Consider the following 19,373-nt stretch of genomic DNA (forward strand, 5'->3'; position numbering starts at 1 on the left):
TCTCACATGTAACCTGCATCTGGTCTTCCCCTCCCTTATTTATTCACAAGTCATCCCAATTTAAATTCTACATCAGTCAAGGCGCTCTATGCATCTGAGAAGTAAGCTGCAGTTCACAAAAGCTTATGCCTTTTAATAAAATTTGTTAGTTGGAAAAAGGTGGTACCAGACTCCTCCTAATTTTTTGTAAAATCTTCAAGGAATTCAGTTCCCAATTTCCCAACTCATTCTTCAAATTTTAAGATTTCTGGAAAATATTAAAAAATGTTTGAATTGGTAAAAATATTATTTTCCTAAGTTACTGAAACTTCAAAGTTGAGTTAAATTACATAAAGTAAGAAAGACAAAGAGAGCCAGTTTGGTGTAGTGGTTAAGGCACCAGGCTAGAAACCAGGAGATCATGAGTTCTAGTCTTGCCTTGGGCACAAAGCCAGCTGGGTGACTTTGGGCCAGTCAGTCTCTCTTAGCCCTAGGAAGCAGGCAACAGCAAACAACTTCTGAAATCTTGTCAAGAAAACTGCAGGGACTTGTCCAGGCAGTTGCCAAGAGTCAACACTAACTTAAAGGGACCAAAAAAAAAAAAAAGACAAATGTAAATGTTGAATAAAAATGAATTGTTTTACTAAATAAAAAATAACATTTTAAATGTCATACTTTAAATGTCATATTTAATTGCATTATTAATATAGGATTGTAATATTTACCACCTTAAGAGAATAATTGTATCTCTGAATTCAGAATGCTCTAACTTTTTCAAATGCCCTGCCTGCTCTCTGCTCTAGTGACAATCCCTTTCTTCTGACACAGCTCCAATCTGGTTCAATCTTTTTTTTTTCTCTCTCTCTGTAATACAAAGGAAAGACTTGCTCTTCCTCACTACACTTTATCCAATTCCTTTATCATTCAAGAACAGAGCAGTGCTGAGAAAGTGAGGTCAACAGGTAAGTAATTTTCTGATTCACTGACTGGAACTTTGACATCAGAAATGAAACATGACATCCAGACCACTTCCACTAGCAACTAGCTTTCACTTACCTCAGATTCTATTTAATCAAACATTTAAGCTGGAGTCCAGGATCTCTCATATAATCCTCTCTACAATCGTGTTCAATTTTTTAACCTAGATTTTTAATGCAAAACTACCATCTTTCCTTCTATTTTACCTTTTTCCAAATTAACTTATTTCAGTTTCTGCACATTTGGCTATTATTTTAAAAATTGCTTACTTTTTTTTTACTAAAATTTTCCCTAGTTGCAGGAGTACCCTTTGTGTTACGCAGCTGCCCTGTGAATTTTTAATATATTCTATAAGAATTTGGGGGGGACAGTGTTACATTCTGTGTTCCTTGGTCTGGGACTTTTGCACTTCTTTTTTCCCCCTTGGAGTTAGGCTGAAGGGAGGCATCTTACCAAAAGGGATTTCAACTGTCCAGGTACAGTTTAAATGGCATTAGGATTTTAATCTGATTTACCCCAGTCTGTGACAAAGCATATCCTTTCTCAGATCCATAGAAGTCATCACCCTAGCTTCTATTTTATTTTTAACTGAATAGAACAGCTTTCCCAAACCTGATGCTATATGGACCAACTCCCAGATCCAAGCTAGTAGGGCCATTGCTAAGAACCCTGGGAGTAGAAGTCCAAATATACTAAATATCATATTCATTCATAGGAAAATATTTGCAATGGCAATTAAAATTTTGATCACTTTGAGTACAATGAAAAAAACAGGCTTAATCACCTTGAAATAATTGTGATTAAAATTTATATTAGATGGTGCTCTCAAAAATGCAGTCATGGGGTCCAGAGAAATGTGCTGTCCTGGGCAAATGTACGTCAACCAACAGGAGCACCCATACAAAAACCATGTATGCCAGCAAAGAGTAGCAACAACAATACAAAAACAAAAAAAAGGAGGTCTGAGTAGAACTTAATAAGAGAGGAGAAAGGCAAGCCCTGATAGCACTCTATATGATTAGATAAAGTTTTGATTGTTAAAATATCAATTTGAAGAAAATGGCATCAGATCCAAGATATCTTCATCTTTTCATGCTTCCACTTTAACTAAGCACTTGGAAACAAATCCCACAAATGATAAACCTTTCCAAATACAAAGCCAACAAAAAGGTGGACTACAGCCAGCAAGAAACATTCTGGAACTTGGCAGCTATATCCTGAAGCTTCAAACATGCCCTGTGGGTGGCCATGGGTGTTGGCTGCAAAGCTACAAACAGAGTCTGTTTAGTCCTGCAATTATATACACATTGTATATTAAACTACTTAGCAACTATACAGCAGTTTAGGAAATATCAGCATAACAAGCTTTTTCATTTAGAAATGTACTGGATGGAGCTTAGAAACATTTTTCAGAATTAAGCATTATTTAATTATTATGCTTCAAAATACTAAAGAATTGTGACCAAAACTTATATCTATGCTGGATTTAACAAATGTATAACAATCCAGGCAAAAGAAAGATGAAAACAAGACTGATGCTTTTAGCAAAGAACCCATTAGTAGCAAAAAGCTCATTGGGTCTGTGGAGTGAAATGAGTTTGAAATAAGTATTTTCCCTGTAAAAGTTATCCTCCACATAAAGAGCCTTATAAAATAAATAAAAATAAAATGAAATAAACATCTTAAAACAAATTACTCTTCTGAACCCATTACATCTATATCATCTGGAAGACTCTTTAGTCTCCAAATTCAGGTAAGTTCCATCTTACACACATCCGTGTCTTTTTTCTTTTATTTTCCTTCTAAGACAATATCCACTTTAACAACTTACAGTACTGTAAGCAGTAGGTATCCTGCCTATTGACAGTAGCCCTATAAATATCTGCTATTCAATGCATCTATAAAGATCAGATCTCTTATAGAAACTGTTGCATTTTAAAAGAACCAGGAAGGGTGAAAAGGTAGCCACAATTCTTTTACCTTTATCTTCTACAATATTGACATTGAGACTCTCTTTCTCTAATTGTCTTCCTCACAACCAATGTCAAAGAAAGGGAAGAAGAAAATAATAGAATTATGAATGAGGAGCCATGAAGAAGCCACAGCTGCCTTTTCTTCAGTTTTAAGTAAAAAGCTATACCAGCATTTGATGTGAGAGAATTGTGGGGATAAAACTGGAAATACAAGCACTATACTGTACACTGTTCTGACCTTTTCTAGAGAAAAGACAGGAAAGAAATACAATGAATGAATAAATAATAATATATTGCAAGAGTAAGGTGACAAGAGCGATCATGACTAAAATAGTATTTGGGATTGTTTTAATAATGAAAAAGCAGGATAGAAATGTTATAACACAAGATGCTAGGTTTAGGACTATAAAAGCTAATACAATATGTAGCCAGGATTGAACTCATTATGCCTGTATTCAGAAACAAGAGCATATACCAGTTACAATTCAGAACTCTTACATATCATTAGTATCTAAAAATACTCAGTCACTGCAACCAGAACTTGCTATTTGAGATAATAATTGCTCCAGCCATTAGCTTCTGAGGAGACATTACAGGTAGTCTTTGGTTAATGACTGCCCTATTTAGCAACCATTCAAATTTATGACAGCTCTGAAAAAGAAGTTTTACAACCTCAAACTTATGACGGTTGCAACATTCCTGCAATCACAAGATTGCCATTTGCGAGCTTCACAGCCAGCTTCCAACAAGCAAAGTCAATTGAGAAGCTGCCAGTAAGTCGCAAGTTGCAGTCACATGATGTCATGCTTAATGTGGGAGATTCACTTAGCGACCACAGAACTGATGTCTTAAGTCCAGTGCAATCACATGGTGTTTCACTTAATGACCACCTTAGTGACAGTTGCTAGTTCCAATTGTGATTGTTAAGTGAAAACTACCTCTGTAAAACAACTCCCTACCTGTTTTTTTGACTCAGCTCTTCTGTATCAATCAGTAGCCAAGATGATTCAATTACAAATTGTTAATATCAAGGAAAATACAGCTAAAATGTTAATTTATCTGAAAAGGACAGAGAGTGACTGACCAATTTGTGGCAATCTAAGTGTATCATTCATCTTTTATTCCCAATTCTAATAGCCATGTTAGATTTAACAAGACAAATACAGATATTTCAAAGATCAAACAAGAAATCTAAAACTAAATCTGAACACATTTTTAGTTTTTTATAAACTGAAGGCATGTTAAATTGGATAGTGCAACTAATGCTAGCAATTAAACTGTAAGCTAACTATACAGAAGCCAGAAGGCATATTTGATGCACCCAGCTGGACTGTGAAGGTAGGACTAAATGAAAACAACTTATATTGTGAAAAACCCTTCCAAGATTTTGGTCTGGATAGGATAGAAGAAATGGAAAACTAACATAGCAAAATAGCCTTAGTGAATCAAATCATCACAATTATTTTAACATTTATGCATATTTGTTAGTCAGAAAAGCATCAAGTCATTTTACACTTATCTAAAATTATATATTTTTTGTCAGACTGGATCACCCCAGATCAACACTATAATCCATCATGACAAAATCTGAATTTCCTTTAAATTCCACTCTGCTTTTGTTTTATTATGTCAAGTATTTCAGGGACTTTATTATCTTTTGTTTCTCAATTATATCATGCTCTCCCTACAAATTCTATAATGTTCACAATTTATAATTTCATTGAGTGAGATGGGCGGTGACTAAATTTGAAATATAAATAAATAAATAAATCTGAAATAGCGCATTCCTAATCCAAATGCTAGAAATCTACAATCCTTCCCCTATCTGTCACCAACAAATTCTAATCATTTTTTTATGAAAATAAAAAATGAAATCTTTCTCCAGAAAAGAAAGTTGATACAAGAGAATACATGAATATATTTGGTTACTTTACAATTTGTTCTTCTCTACCAAAGCTAAATAAATACTTTATAAATTAGCTCTTATCCAGATTAAAAACAAAGAAAAAAATATGTAACCCTTAAAAAGAGTCAGTCATTTCACCATACAAGTTCAATTACTATTGTTTGTAAGCAGGCACAACTGATTTTTGTTGTGATTCAAGCAGAAGTGAATTGCAGGTAGTCCTTGTTTAGCGACTGCCTCATTTAGCAACTATTTCCAGCTACAACCCTGATGAAAAAGTAACTTTGTGACCAATCCTCACATTTACAACCTTCACAGGTCTGTAAAACAAAGCTGAAGTAAGATTATAAGCACAGTTGCAGTTTCACTTAGCAACCACTTTGCTTAATGACCAAGTTGCTGGTCACAATTGGGGTTGCTAAACGAGGAATACCTGTACATGCAAAACTATAGGTAGTCCTCACTTAGCAACCACTCATTCAGCTACTGTTCAAAATTATGACAGCACTGAACAAGGAGACTTACAGACAGTCCTTGAAGTTGTGCCCATCACAGTGTCCCTGTGGTTACATGATTATGATTCGGGTGCTTGGCAATTGGTACCCAATTACAACAGTCGCAGTGTCCTATGGTCACAAGATCGCCGTTAGTGACCTTCACTGCCGGCTTCCGACAAGCAAAGTCAATGGAGAAGCCAGCAGGAAGTTGCAAGTCGTGGTCACATGACGTTGCACTTAATGATGTGTGTGATTCACTTAATAACTGCAACCAGAAGTGCCAGAATAAGTTGGCACAGTCGTGTGATTTTTTGTTTTACAACCATGTCACTTAGTGATGGAGTTCCCAGTCCCAATTACCGTTGTTAACTGAGGACTACCTGTACTATTCTAGATCCAGTAGGTTCTTTGTATCAGTATATGAAGAACAGGTTTCATATGAAGTTCCCAAAACAGATCAAAGTCGAGAAATTAACTAATATAACACCCAATACTAGTCACTAATTACATGCTTGCAGGAAATGGGGGGGGGCAGATGTTGAATTTAGGTTTTCCCTCTCCATCTTCTACTAACCTCACTTAATTTGTTATTAATGCTGTCAACAATTACAGTGTTGGTCACCTGACTGGCACAGAGGCATCAAGATCAAGCAAGGGTTTGATTTGAAACTGAAAAAAAATATTTGTGGGTTTTAAATATTTTGTTACCCAAGACCATCTACCGTATATAATTTACTGGGGCATTTCTCAACTAACTTGCATTTTTCCCTAACAAGAGTGCCAAGATTATACGAACACTAGGAACTTATATGAAAATTTCCAATTGAAAAAAGTATTATTTAGCTTATCAAGTATATTTTGGACAGTAAATATTTTAAAAAGCAGCTATTTCATGCCTTTGATTCTTTAGAAATAGCCTGCAGTATAGGAGAATCTGATGAAATAAATACCTTTTAATTAATCATCTCTTTTGAATTAGTGTTACCTTTTGAGTACCAGAGACTATGTTAGCTTGTGCTACACAAAGTGGGTAGGCTAGAAGAAGAGAGTTGTTGTTCTTCTTTTTGCTGTTTTTTTTTTCCTGCTGCTTGCTTGCATGCTTTAAAAACTGTGTGCTGCTGGTATTACAAACTTGCTGCATACCAGATGCTTTTGTTTACTAGTTCTGTGGAGCCACACAGAAAAGTCTAGCAACTACCATAATTATTTTGAAGCAGCTTAGTTTAAGGAGCTTCTGGGATAAAGTATCTTCATGGAAGTAGCAACATCTTTCTGGTTAAATTGACTGGATAGCTTTGATTTAGACAGCAAGGGGATGTTTTAGGGCAGGACCCTGATTAACACATGTGTTGTCTGAAAAATCCAGACATCCATATGAAAAGAACAGCAATACAAAAGCCACTTTCTTATAAAGTAAAATAATAGAATTATAGCACTGGAAATGACCACAGAGGTCATTGTCTCATTGCTCAGTGAAGGATCCACTAGAGTATCTGTGACAGATGACCATCCAGCCTTTGTCTGAAGACTTACTATGAAAGAGAACCTATTATGTGATATGGCAGTCTATTCCACTGGTTGACAGTTTATACAGTTACAAAGTTCCTCCTGATGCTTAGCTTGAGTCTAGTTCCTTGTAGTTTTAACCCACTGGTTCTGGCCCTGTCCTTTGAGCAACAGAAAATATGTCCACTCCCTCTTCTGTGTGACAGCCCTTAACATATTTAAATGCTATCACATTTCCCTTTGGTTGTCTTTTCAATAGGCTAATCATGCCAAGATCCTTTAACTGTTCCTCATAGGGCTTGGTTTCCAGACTCTTAACCATCTTGGTTGTCCACCTCTGAATTTCAACAACTTGTCCCTGTCTTTTTTGCCCTGTCCTCTGAACAGGACAAAGTCACATGGAAAATTACTTCCTATGATCTGGACCCTATGTTCTTGTTAACGCACCCCAAAATAGCATTTTGCCTTTTTAGCAGCTGCATCATTAGTTATGATAAATGCTAAGTAGCCTCCCATCGATACATAATGGTGTTGTAGAAATGATTGACAAGTTGTCAGATGTATTGAAAAGTACAATATAAAAGATCAACATCCAGTGAAGTGAGTCAGGTAGATGATGCAAATAAGTGGCTCCTGAGCAAAGAAACACTGTTTGGTTTGCTTTAGTAAAATGTTTTCCAACAACCACTTTTAAGGCACCCAGAAATTTAGGGCACACTTTCAAGTGAAAAGATTTAATACCAAATAAAAATTTAGCACAAAAGTTGAAAGGAAAAACGGAGCAAGTTAACAGAGCTTCTGGAAAAATGCAACACAGTCCTCAGAATTACCTTGAATCAGGATATTTAGTTAGTGTGGCCAAGCTGCTGGTGTACATGTGCCCACCCACGTCAATATGAACCGGTGCATTGGATTTTGTGAGTTGTGCTGGTGTGGGGATGCCTTGATTGTTCAAAGGAGATGCAGGGGACCTAGTGATCAGAGGTCTTGACATATTGGGCCGACTGTCCTGTAAAAAGACACAAAGCATGTTAGGGATCTGATCTATTTTAGGAAAGCTAACAGTAATATCACAATAATAACAACAGTAATGAATTAAAAAAAAACAGTAATAAAACACTAAACACTCACATTTAGGAGTGAATAAAACAAAAAGTTACCATCAATTTTTTATCTTTAAATATAGTCTTAAGAATCACTTAAGGTTTAAAAAGTTGAAATTTAGTTGCCCTACAATTGTAAAGTCCAATAAATATAGTGTTGCTTAAACCTACGTGATGGTAAGGCTGTATTTTCAGGCTTTTGGCTAAAAACAAAAACTGATCAATGCTCTTATTGCAGAGGCTGGTTAAGTCATTAAAGTCTATTGATTTAACACCCCGGTTCAAAAATACAGTTTCCAGGAAGGGGGAGAAGTAGCTGTTTCTTGTGCCCCAAACCCTTCAATATGCTAAGCGGTTAGAATAGGTAAATACAAACCCTCAGCTCTTCCATTCTGCCAACTCTTCTCTTGAATTTCCAAGTCACATATCACGCAAAGAGTAGAGGAAACACCTGGACTAGCCAACTGTTCATGTACTGTAAAACATGGGGCACCGAGAGCCTTTGAGAAAGACATTTTCCACGTAAATATTATACAAGTTGTGACAGATGCCCCTCTCTGCCCAAGTATGCCACTATTCCCAGTAGCTTCCCAAAGAAATCTCCAAAAAAGGAGCACCACAAGCAAATGCAGATGAAACAAACACCTTAGTCAAACTGGAAATGCAATGTCAGTAAAAAGCAAGCACTAGACCTATGCACAGTTAGGGTGGGGCAGAGCAAAAGGAAGCATTTTGCTGAAGCCAGCAAGGCAGACCAGTTTCAAATTATGGAATGTAAACAGATCTAAATCTGGTCACATTTCTAAAGGCAGTCTTACTTACTCTTAACATACATACGCAATAATGAATTTGGGATATATTGACTGAGGATACCAGGTATATCTTTGATTTTTAAGGAAGGAAAAACACTATATCACAGTAAGCATTCTGAAGTACCATATATTTTGTTCATCTTCCAATCCATTTAGTTGTACAAAACAAGTGTTAATAATTTAGTAACATTTAAGGGAAGAAAAGGAGTGCTTCCTAAGTGGCCTTGAACATGTGCATCCCTCTAATAGTGTAGTCATGTATGTATCTACTCAGAAATAGGCTTAACTGCAGTCTCAATTAACTCAAGGGAGACTACTCCTGAATACAACAGTACTTTTGTGTTCATTACAGAGATCAGGATTGAAACTATGTCAAAGAGTTATAGGAACTACAGAATAAGAATTATGAAGCAGGATTTCCAGCTCTGAACAGTGGAATGTTTACAATAATTGAAATATATATTTAAATTATGCCTCCCTCATAGTTTAAAGTATTTGTTTGCTAGAATTATGAGGCATCACCTAAGTGTGTGATGTTGACCAGCATATCAAATGAATTATCTGGGTTATTTATTGTTAAAATAGGCAAATTCTTCCACTGAACAAACTATCCTGGTCACACTACAGGATATCAAGATAGGAAAATGCATAAATAGAAAAAAATAATTATATTATACTTTTATATCAAGTTTTTTCAAATGAAAGAAAGAACAGCAATTTTATTCTGTAGCTGAAGATATGTTTAAGGATCCCAGATACACAGCAATTTAACACTAGATCCAGCTAATGAGTTCCAAAGAGAGCAAACAAAGCAAATCTGTGTGAAGAGGAAAATATTTCATTACTTCTGTTCATCCCTACTGGCAGACTGCTATGAACTTAGGATCTGGCAATGCTGGAAAGACCTATTTGGAGAAGAACTACTATTAGTTTCTTTATCAAGCAATCAATGGAGTGGGAAGACTGTTACCAGCATGTAAAGCATGTGACTGTATGCTTAATATTAGGAATAGGAGAGGACATTCATAAAGTGTAAAGTTTGACAATATCCCACAGTTAAATTAGATTTAAATGTATTTGGAGGAGCTGAGATTATTTCATACAAAACAGAATAATCACAAGCAAAGAAAAATTGCCCTACAGAATAAAAACATCACACAAGTTCCTTTATAAAACTTTTTTCTTCCAATAAACAGATCACTATTAAGCTTTGGATAACAGCATCACAAAAAAAAGTTTTAACCATCATATTCTGCCATAAAATATTTTCAATTTGTCATTAGAATATAAACAATATTATTAATGCCAGAGTTAAACTTCTGACAACTAATCAGTCTACCTTACAAGCCTATTTATTCACCCAATTCAGATTTTGTGAACGATGTACATGGAACTACGTTCCGTAACTATGACTACTTAGTGGGGCGACTGCTGTTGACCTAGTGAAGAGTCCTAATTCCACCTGCCCTGAGCTTCCATCTCTGGGAGTATACAGAACACTAATTGTGATGGTGGGCCTGCCACTGACAAAATGATACCAAAGAGGACTGCCCAACTGGGGGAGAATAAAGCTATCAGCTATCCCCTTGACTCTGGGAAAAATAAAAATCTTATGCAACATCAGATTTGTTAAGAAGGGATTAAAATATGTTTTGGTAAATGGGGAGAGGAACTGCCCAGATGCTATTAAGAAGGTTAGAACACTCTTTCCAGATATTGAAAATACAGCATTCCCAGGACTGTCCCTAGGTTTGTGTTATCCCATTGTATCAGCAGAGATTCATAGTCGTATTAACCCGCCCATTTTGTGATGCTGTTGCAGAGTGCCAGATAGGTCTGTAATCAAACATCTTACACCCTGATTGTGGATGAATGGATTGACCTGGTTTGTATCACTGAGACTTGGACAGCAGTGCTGGGTTGCCCAGATTTAACCCAGCTATACCAATCTGGATACATTGTACATCATCAAGGTAGAGCATTGTAATCGGGGTGAAGGGCAGAACTGAAGGCATCCACAGGGATTCCATTTCCCTCACCAGGAAACCAATTACTTTGCAGTCTGGATATGAAGAAGACCTGTATTTCGTGTTGGGTCAGAGGGACAGAACAGGGCTGACATTGACGTACCACCCACCAGGTTATCCAACAACTACCTGACTGAACTGGAAGTGGTCTACTGTGTGGGAATATTGGAAACTCCTAGGATTCTGCCCTTGGGGACTTTAATGGCCATGCCGGGAACCCTGGAAATGGATGAATTTAGGACCATTTGGGCACAATCACAACAAAAGGCTGTCTTATTGTATCAGGAGCCTGACACACATGACCAGATGTTGAACCAATGAAGAAATGAGCGCATGTTAGTCTGTTGTCATGATCAGATCACTTTCTGGTATAGTTTGGGTTGATTGCCTGTCTATTCTAAGACAGTGAGAAATTAGAGTTTTTTTAAAAAAAAATTACTGAGTTTTAAAAATATTATAATTAACATTCCTTTACATAACTAGATTACTAATTTATAAAAGCATATGTATTTGAGAAGAAAACCCCAAATCTATTATATAATAAATTATATGCTTAAAAAATTAAAGTCTTGCAGTAAGCTACGTAAAGGGTAAAAAAACCCCTTGGAAATATAAAGGGGAAAAAAAAACCAGAAGAAAAATACATTAATGAAGACCACCTAAACAAACAAAATTACTCCTATCCCACATACATACACACCATTAATTAAAATATCTGGCTATTCTATTAAAATTACATTACATTTTCAACTTCAGTTTTTGAACAGTATATTGAACCTAAACCACATGGAATCATACTCTCTGGGCTTGCCTCACCTTTAATACAAAGCTAATTCAAAGGCTAAGAGTCAACAAATCTCATTTAGCCAACTTTTATAGTCTGGCACACTATTTTTCCAGTATTACACAATAATCTTCTCAATAGTCCAACCCTGATATACCTAAAGCTCTTCATAGTTTGAAGATTCCAGATTTTGCAGACAGAATTTAATAAAACTTCACTAGTCTTTGACCATTCCAATAATCTGGTTCACCACAATAATATTTAACCAATAGGGACAAGAGGACATGCCTACGGCAACAAAACTCCTTTAAATTTGTTACATCTTTGGCACAGAAAGGATGCGTGCCAATCTTCTTAAAAATTCTTTGATGGGGCCCTATAAATCTGTAAAATACTTTTTGTTCCTGGAGCTAATAAAATTTTTAGGTCATAATTCCTTAAATTTGGGGTCACACTCTTTAAACCTGAAACCATTGTCTGGATAACATAAGATATTCCAGTTCTCTATTCTAAATTTCTTACATATTGTTCAGACTTATTTCTTGATTTTTTTAAAAATATGGTGAAATACATTCTTTGTTTAGACTTGGTAAAAGTTTTGCCAATACATTCAAAAACTCTGGAATTTCAGAGGCCCCAAGGACATTGGGGCCAAGCAACAAATGTAATAAATGTTTAATGGTTTATATCCAGCCATTTTAGGTAAACTGAATTCAGGAATGAAGGACCAGTCTCTCCAAGACTTACGAAAGCAGAGCAACTCCTGAATGTTTTGGAGGATTTTTCAACGGATATGACTGGTGCTCCTGCACCAGTCTCCTTAACCTTACTATGTAATAATGAGAAGGCTCAGGTGATTTACAGAATAATCCCTCACAGTTCTCCTTGTTTTACTAAGGAGCACAAAACAGTGGAGGGTACAGAGCACAGATGGCACATATTTAGTCAGAACATGATTGAGCACAGATGAGAATGCACTATAATGTATACCGTGTTGCAATTATGTAGGGAAATAGGACATTTTAGGCATAGTAGCAATAAATCTTGATTTTCCAGACACTTAAGCCCATATTGAGAAACTTGTTTAAGTGGAAGCTCACAGACATGACAAGGATAGATCACTTACTTTATTGCAGACAAAATGAACTCATGTACAAGAAGAGGATCTGCCCGTTGTAGTTTATAGACATTTATAGGTCTATGCTCCAAGGTTTACAGTAGAGGTGCATTTTCTCCCATTTCTCTGAGTCAAAAAATATTTGGCCATTCACCAGTTTCAGCCCTTAAAACTACTGTGCCTGCAGTGAGCCCCTCAGCAGAGATTTCTAGGCAGTTAAGGATGTGGCAAGTGTTGATTGGACAGATCAGCTGGATCCGTTTGGAGAAGCAATACAATAGGTTTGTGATACGCTTTGTGGTCAAACTTGCTCAAAACTGCACTGAACTGGGAGCCGAACCAGAAGTAGAGAAATTATCAGCAAACTATATGATTATTTATTGAGGGATCAGTTTTCGGCCACTGAAGCCTGAGGAACTGGACAGCATTCTTGTAGGTACCTGCTTTCTTGTTCTTTGCCCTTTATAGTTTTTAATTAAGCTGTAGGGATGTCAGTGCGTAGAAACAGTGGAGAATACCTCATTAATGGAGGCAATGAGATCTATAGATTTAAAAATATAAATGATCCAACACCTCCTAAGAGAACCTCTCTGGCCCAAGGGCTTTTATCAAGCTACTGCCCTGTTTCCTTCTGGGCCAAAATAATTGAGTGTGGTGGCTGAACAACTGCAGCAAATGCTGGATAAAAATGATTTTTTTGTCACAGCCTGGTTTTAGAGGTGGTTTCAGCACAAAAATTATTTTGGTCACCTGGGCAGATGACCTTTTAGAGAGGCAATGGGAGTGCCATTCATTTTTTGATCTCATGGCAGGTTTTGAAACTGTAGCCCACAGAATCTTATTGGGCTAGCTCCATGAATTGGGAAATGAAAGCACTATACTGTAGTCATTTGATTCCTACCCAGGGGTTGATTCTCAAAAGCAGAGGGGAGCTTCTGGGGAGCTTCTGTTTGGTCTTCTGTTTGGTCTTACTGCAATTGTGCTATAAAGTTCCACAGGACTCAATGTTGTCCCCCATGCTACTTAATATACATATGAAACCACTGGGAAAAGTCATCTAGAGGTTGGATGAGATATCATCAATGAAGAGGTGACACACTCTCTCTCTTTTCCATCTGAACCAGGAGTAATGGGGGAACTGCTACAGCACTGTGTACAGGCTGTGACTGACTCAATGAGGAATACAGGAAGGCTGAATCCCTGGATGATGGAAACCATTTGGCTGGACAATACCCATATCCAGTAATTGGTCTAACCCCATTGTTGGATAGATTGGCACTCCCTCTCCAGGACAAGGTATGGGATTTTGGGGTGTTCTTGGATGCCAAACTGTCACTGAAGGCACTAGTAACTTCAGTGACCAGGAGCATCTATGCACAACTTTAGCTGTTGACTCAACTGCAACCATTTATGGATAGAGATAGCCTGACTTTAGTAGTGCATATGGTGGTAACATCTCCAAAGTAAATTACTGTAATATATTCTGTGTGGAACTGCCACTGAGGATGGTCCAGAGATTACAGCTGATGTGGAATGTTGTGGCCAGGGTATTATGTGGACTATATGGATGATGGGTAAATGTTACCCCTGTTCTGTGAGCTCTGTACTGGCTACCAATAGTATCTGGAATCCTAAACTGCTGCAATTTACAAGCCCTACATGTCTCTGAACTTGGCTATCTCAGAGACTGCCTTATCCAGTACTGGTCACATTGTAATTTGACATCTGATGGGAAAGACTTTCTGACAATCCTGGCTATAGAACAGATCACTAGGGCAAAACATCAATTAGCAGGAGTTTAGCACCAGACCTTTGGATTAAACTTCCAATGGATTTGAGGGAGGTCTCCTTACTTTAAATTTTTAGAAACAGCTAAAGACCTATCTGTTTATCATGGCATTTCTTGAAACTTCAGTGACCCTAATACATTTTATTTTAAATATGTTTAGAATTATAAAATTTTAATGTTCTAAGCTTATTTTAATGTTTGAGATTCTAAAATAATTTTAATTATGGGGCAGAAAAGAAATCTAAACAAAATAAATGAAGATTGAAATATATTATAAAACTATACCTAGTTTGCTTATGAAATATAAAAGAATAAACATGTCTTAAAGAATAAAATATTAAAACACATCTTATTTTAGTAGAAATCTTTTTTTCCAGACTAAGTGGTAGGAATCTATTTGCTAATGTCTATTAGGCACATTAAATAGCAAGGAACAGTAGGATAGAAAATAATTCTATAGGAACTTTGTACTTCAACCAGCCCATTATGCATGTGTGTACGTGTGTATTTACCTGTCTTTTAAAAGTCACAGGATAATACCCCATAAAATAGAAAATGTTCAAAATTTCCATGACAAGGGAATATATTTCCTGGCATATATAAATACAAACCTTAATTCTGATTTTACATTGCAAGTAAGCAATAATTTGTCATGTAATGCTATTAAATGCATCAGAAAAATGTATTGCATGAAATCTTAGAAAATGGGCCTTCATATATGAGATTGACAATAGGAAAAGGAGTATTTGTTCTACAAATTGCAGCATTATTAAAACTGAAAAATAGCAAAAACAAACCATTATTGGAAAAACTGAGCCTTTCAAAACTGTCACACTTCCATCACACCTAGGAACCCAGCACCTCAATATTGTTTTAATATTTTTTCTACCTTTGCCAAACCCATTTCTCTAATTTCTAGTGGCTTAAAAGAATGTATGCAGATATGTATATGATTCAATTATTTGCTCAGCTTAAAACATCCCATACGATGCAAATTTGAATAAGCATGCATAAATATGTACATATCTTAAGATACTACAAATATCTTCATATCTTAAGATACTGTAAATCCCATGCTACACAGACCCTCAAGTATGTGTATATACCCAATACAATCCAGTGCCTACATGCATGTATTCATGTATACCACTTCCAATGAATTCCATCACTCAAGCAGTCATGAGCTTTTGGGCTGAATAGCCATGGTCTAATTTTCTGGTGTCCTGCTGTTTCACTGACAACTGGTTCCTCTTCTAGGTAGACTTCCAATTCGTCTAACAATTGGAAGTCTGGCTATACAAGGAACCAACCAGGAATCAGCTTTCTTGGTCTACCAGTTGGAAGTCTACCTAATCAGAGAACAGTTTGCCAGGCACAATACAAGTGTCCAGCTAGTCTGTTCAGTTGCTTATGGGCTGCTGAGAAGTACACTAGCACTCTGCCTCTAAAGACACAAGCTGCAGCTGCCAGCAAAAGTCAGGACACTGGAAAACTAGACCACAGTCATTCAGCTAAAACTTTATCAGTGCTTGAGAGATGCTGGCCATAAAAGCCTATGCCAGTAAAATCCATCAGTATTCTAAATCTTGTGGAAGAAATAGTTTCATTACTGTGTAAAGGCTTTACATGATTTATCAAATGGATTTTAAATTATCTGCATTAGATATAAATCTCTACCATTCTAAATGCTCCTTATTTATTTAAGGATAAATAAATATCCTTATTTATTATATATGTCTCACATTTTCTTCTTTAATAATGTCAGCTTCTTAAAATCTGTAATTCTGTATTATTTAAAGCTATATTAATTGAACATATATCATTAAATACCATTCTATCTGATATAACAAATAGAAGTGATCAACATTTTCAAATATTGAGGCTTCAACATTTTATGACTATATACTCTTAATTCTATATTCAACAGTGCCGCCCTATATACATTTGTACCAAGAACTAAGCTCTATTGACTTCCAAAGGACTTACTTCTAGACAGTATAGGACTGTAGCCTGTGAGGTAAGGTAGAGTAAAGAATCAAAGGGTAACTATCATCATTTATATTCTCAAAATAAATTAATTTAATAGAATTTAACTGTTGTAATAATTTTTCCAATTGTTACTTATGCTTAAAAAATGTTGCCTACCAGTATGACAGATTACTTCACTTGCATTAAGAAAAACCTCTGAATAATTGCAAAGTGATGTAAAAATTCAGTAGTAGGAAATCCATAGAAAAGCAGAAAAATGTTGTAATAATCCTTTATTATTTTGCAAGTTGATTCCTCATTATACTCATGCATGTGAAAAATGACTTAGCAAATTAATCATTGCCCAGATCATGTAATCAGTTTCCAATCAACATGTTCATAGCATTCACACCACTATTGGTTTCTAAAAATTAACACCATTGAGGTTTAAAAGTTGATTTAACAATTCTTCTATCGAGAAAGAATGAAAAATCTATTCTTAGGTCACCTAAAATTGACTAAAGGAAGCTATCAGATAACAGGTTTGTGAAGCACTTTGGATTTGAAGACAAAAGATCCTTCAGAGAGCACATTGGTACCCACATACAGTGGGGCAAAAAAGTATTTAGTCAGCCACCAATTGTGCATGCTCTCCCACTTAAAAAGATGAGAGAGGCCTGTAATTTTCATCATAGGTATACCTCAACTATGAGAGACAAAATGGGAAAAAAAATCCAGAAAATCACATTGTCTGATTTTTAAAGAATTTATTTGCAAATCATGGTGGAAAATAAGTATTTGGTCACCTACAAACAAGCAAGATGTCTGGCTCTCACAGACCTGTAACTACTTCTTTAAGAGGCTCCTCTGTCCTCCACTTGTTACCTGTAGTAATGGCACCTGTTTGACCTTGTTATCAGTATAAAAGACACCTGTCCACAACCTCAAACAGTCACACTCCAAACTCTACTATGGCCAAGACCAAAGAGCTGTTGAAGGACACCAGAAACAAAATTGTAGACCTGCACCAGGCTGGGAAGACTGAATCTGCAATAGGCAAGCAGCTTGGTGTGAAGAAATCAACTGTGGGAGCAATAATTAGAAAATGGAAGACATACAAGACCACTGATAATCTCCCTTGATCTGGGGCTCCATGCAAGATCTCACCCTGTGGGGTCAAAATGATCACAAGAACGGTGAGCAAAAATCCCAGAACCACATGGGGGGACCTAGTGAATGACCTGCAGAGAGCTGGGACCAAAGGAACAAAGGCTACCATCAGTAACACACGCTGCCGCCAGGGACTCAAATCCTGCAGTGCCAGATGTGTCCCCCTGCTTAAGCCAGTACATGTCCGGGCCCATCTGAAGTTTGCTAGAGAGCATTTGGATGATCCAGAAGAGGATTGGGAGAATGTCATATGGTCAGATGAAACCAAAGTAGAACGTTTTGGTCTAAACTCAACTCGTCGTGTTTGGAGGAGAGAGAATGCTGAGTTGCATCCAAAGAACACCATACCTACTGTGAAGCATGGGGGTGGAAACATCATGCTTTGGGGCTGTTTTTCTGCAAAGGGACCAGGACGACTGATCCGTGTAAAGGAAAGAATGAATGGGGCCATGTATTGTGAGATTTTGAGTGAACACCTCCTTCCATCAGCAAGGGCATTGAAGATGAAACGTGGCTGGGTCTTTCAGCATGACAATGATCCCAAACACACCGCCCGGGCAACGAAGGAGTGGCTTCGTAAGAAGCATTTCAAGGTCCTGGAGTGGCCTAGCCAGTCTCCAGATCTCAACCCCATGGAAAACCTTTGGAGGGAGTTGAAAGTCCATGTTGCCCAGCAACAGCCCCAAAACATCACTGCTCTAGAGGAGATCTGCATGGAGGAATGGGCCAAAATACCAGCAACAGTGTGTGAAAACCTTGTGAAGACTTACAGAAAACGTTTGACCTCTGTCATTGCCAACAGAGGATATATAACAAAGTATTGAGATGAACTTTTGATATTGACCAAATACTTATTTTCCACCATGATTTGCAAATAAATTCTTTAAAAATCAGACTGTGATTTTCTGGATTTTTTTTTCTCATTTTGTCTCTCATAGTTGAGGTATACCTATGATGAAAATTACAGGCCTCTCTCATCTTTTTAAGTGGGAGAACTTGCACAATTGGTGGCTGACTAAATACTTTTTTGCCCCACTGTAACACCCTTCTGCAACTCTTTAAAGCAGGTGAATCTTTTCTCTCAGCAGCTGCAGTGCAATCCTGGGAAAAAGAGTTTAGTTCAAGAAATTGCAGACAGATACTGTGAGTTCTGTAACAGCCAATCATTTTATGAGCAAAAATTCACCTTCGACACTTTAGCTTAGCTTATTCTCCAACTTGGCCTAGTTCCAGATTTACTGAACTAATCAATATTTTATTTGATAACTTGAAAAGTTACCTTAAAAATAACAGAGTTGAATCATGTTTTTATCTGTAGATATTAAGAAAAGAACACATCCTTTTTAATGAATACAAAACCCCCACCCCCCTGCATTACTGTCACTATCGTTACTGTGTTCAACATCTGTATCCATTGTTTTCCTCACCAGCATCAAGCAAGGTTGATACCACATTTTACTGACATAAACTGATTTCACTACCATAATGCAGAAAAGTGTGTTGGTCAGTTACTTGTATACTGTCTTGACCCACATTTCCAAAACATTTTAGAGAAAATAAAAATATTCATGAAAATTGATTCCAGAATATGGTACAACCCTCTGAGAAGGTAAAAAAAAGGTGCCTTTTTATTATTATCCTAGGTCAAGCAGTCAATCCTGAAAGAGAATTTGGGTGATCAAGCTAAGAGCCTTTAACCCAAATACAGTTTTCCAGGGCAACCAAAACTCTCAGCTCAGCCATAAAGCATTTAGAAGGCCAAGG

General features: G+C 36.7%; 1 protein-coding gene across 5 annotated transcripts in view; it reads right to left on the reverse strand.

Annotated features, from left to right (window-relative positions):
- Window positions 1–19,373, reverse strand: part of KCTD1 (potassium channel tetramerization domain containing 1) — a 73,111-nt gene that overhangs the window by 34,150 nt on the left and 19,588 nt on the right. For 4 of the 5 annotated variants that reach the window (XM_025177715.2, XM_025177713.2, XM_007422476.3 and 1 more), the window contains exon 2: window positions 7,670–7,848. In XM_025177715.2, coding sequence (XP_025033483.2) covers window positions 7,670–7,848 — 179 coding nt within the window. Of the gene's footprint in view, window positions 1–7,669; window positions 7,849–8,318; window positions 8,418–19,373 lie in introns of all 5 variants that reach the window. The other variant, XM_007422483.3, reaches the window with a different exon arrangement.

Source organism: Python bivittatus, unplaced genomic scaffold (genome assembly GCF_059951505.1).
Source record: "Python bivittatus isolate LINGU-HERP-01145 unplaced genomic scaffold, Pbiv_v1 ctg000840_np1212, whole genome shotgun sequence".
Classification (NCBI taxonomy): domain Eukaryota; kingdom Metazoa; phylum Chordata; class Lepidosauria; order Squamata; family Pythonidae; genus Python; species Python bivittatus.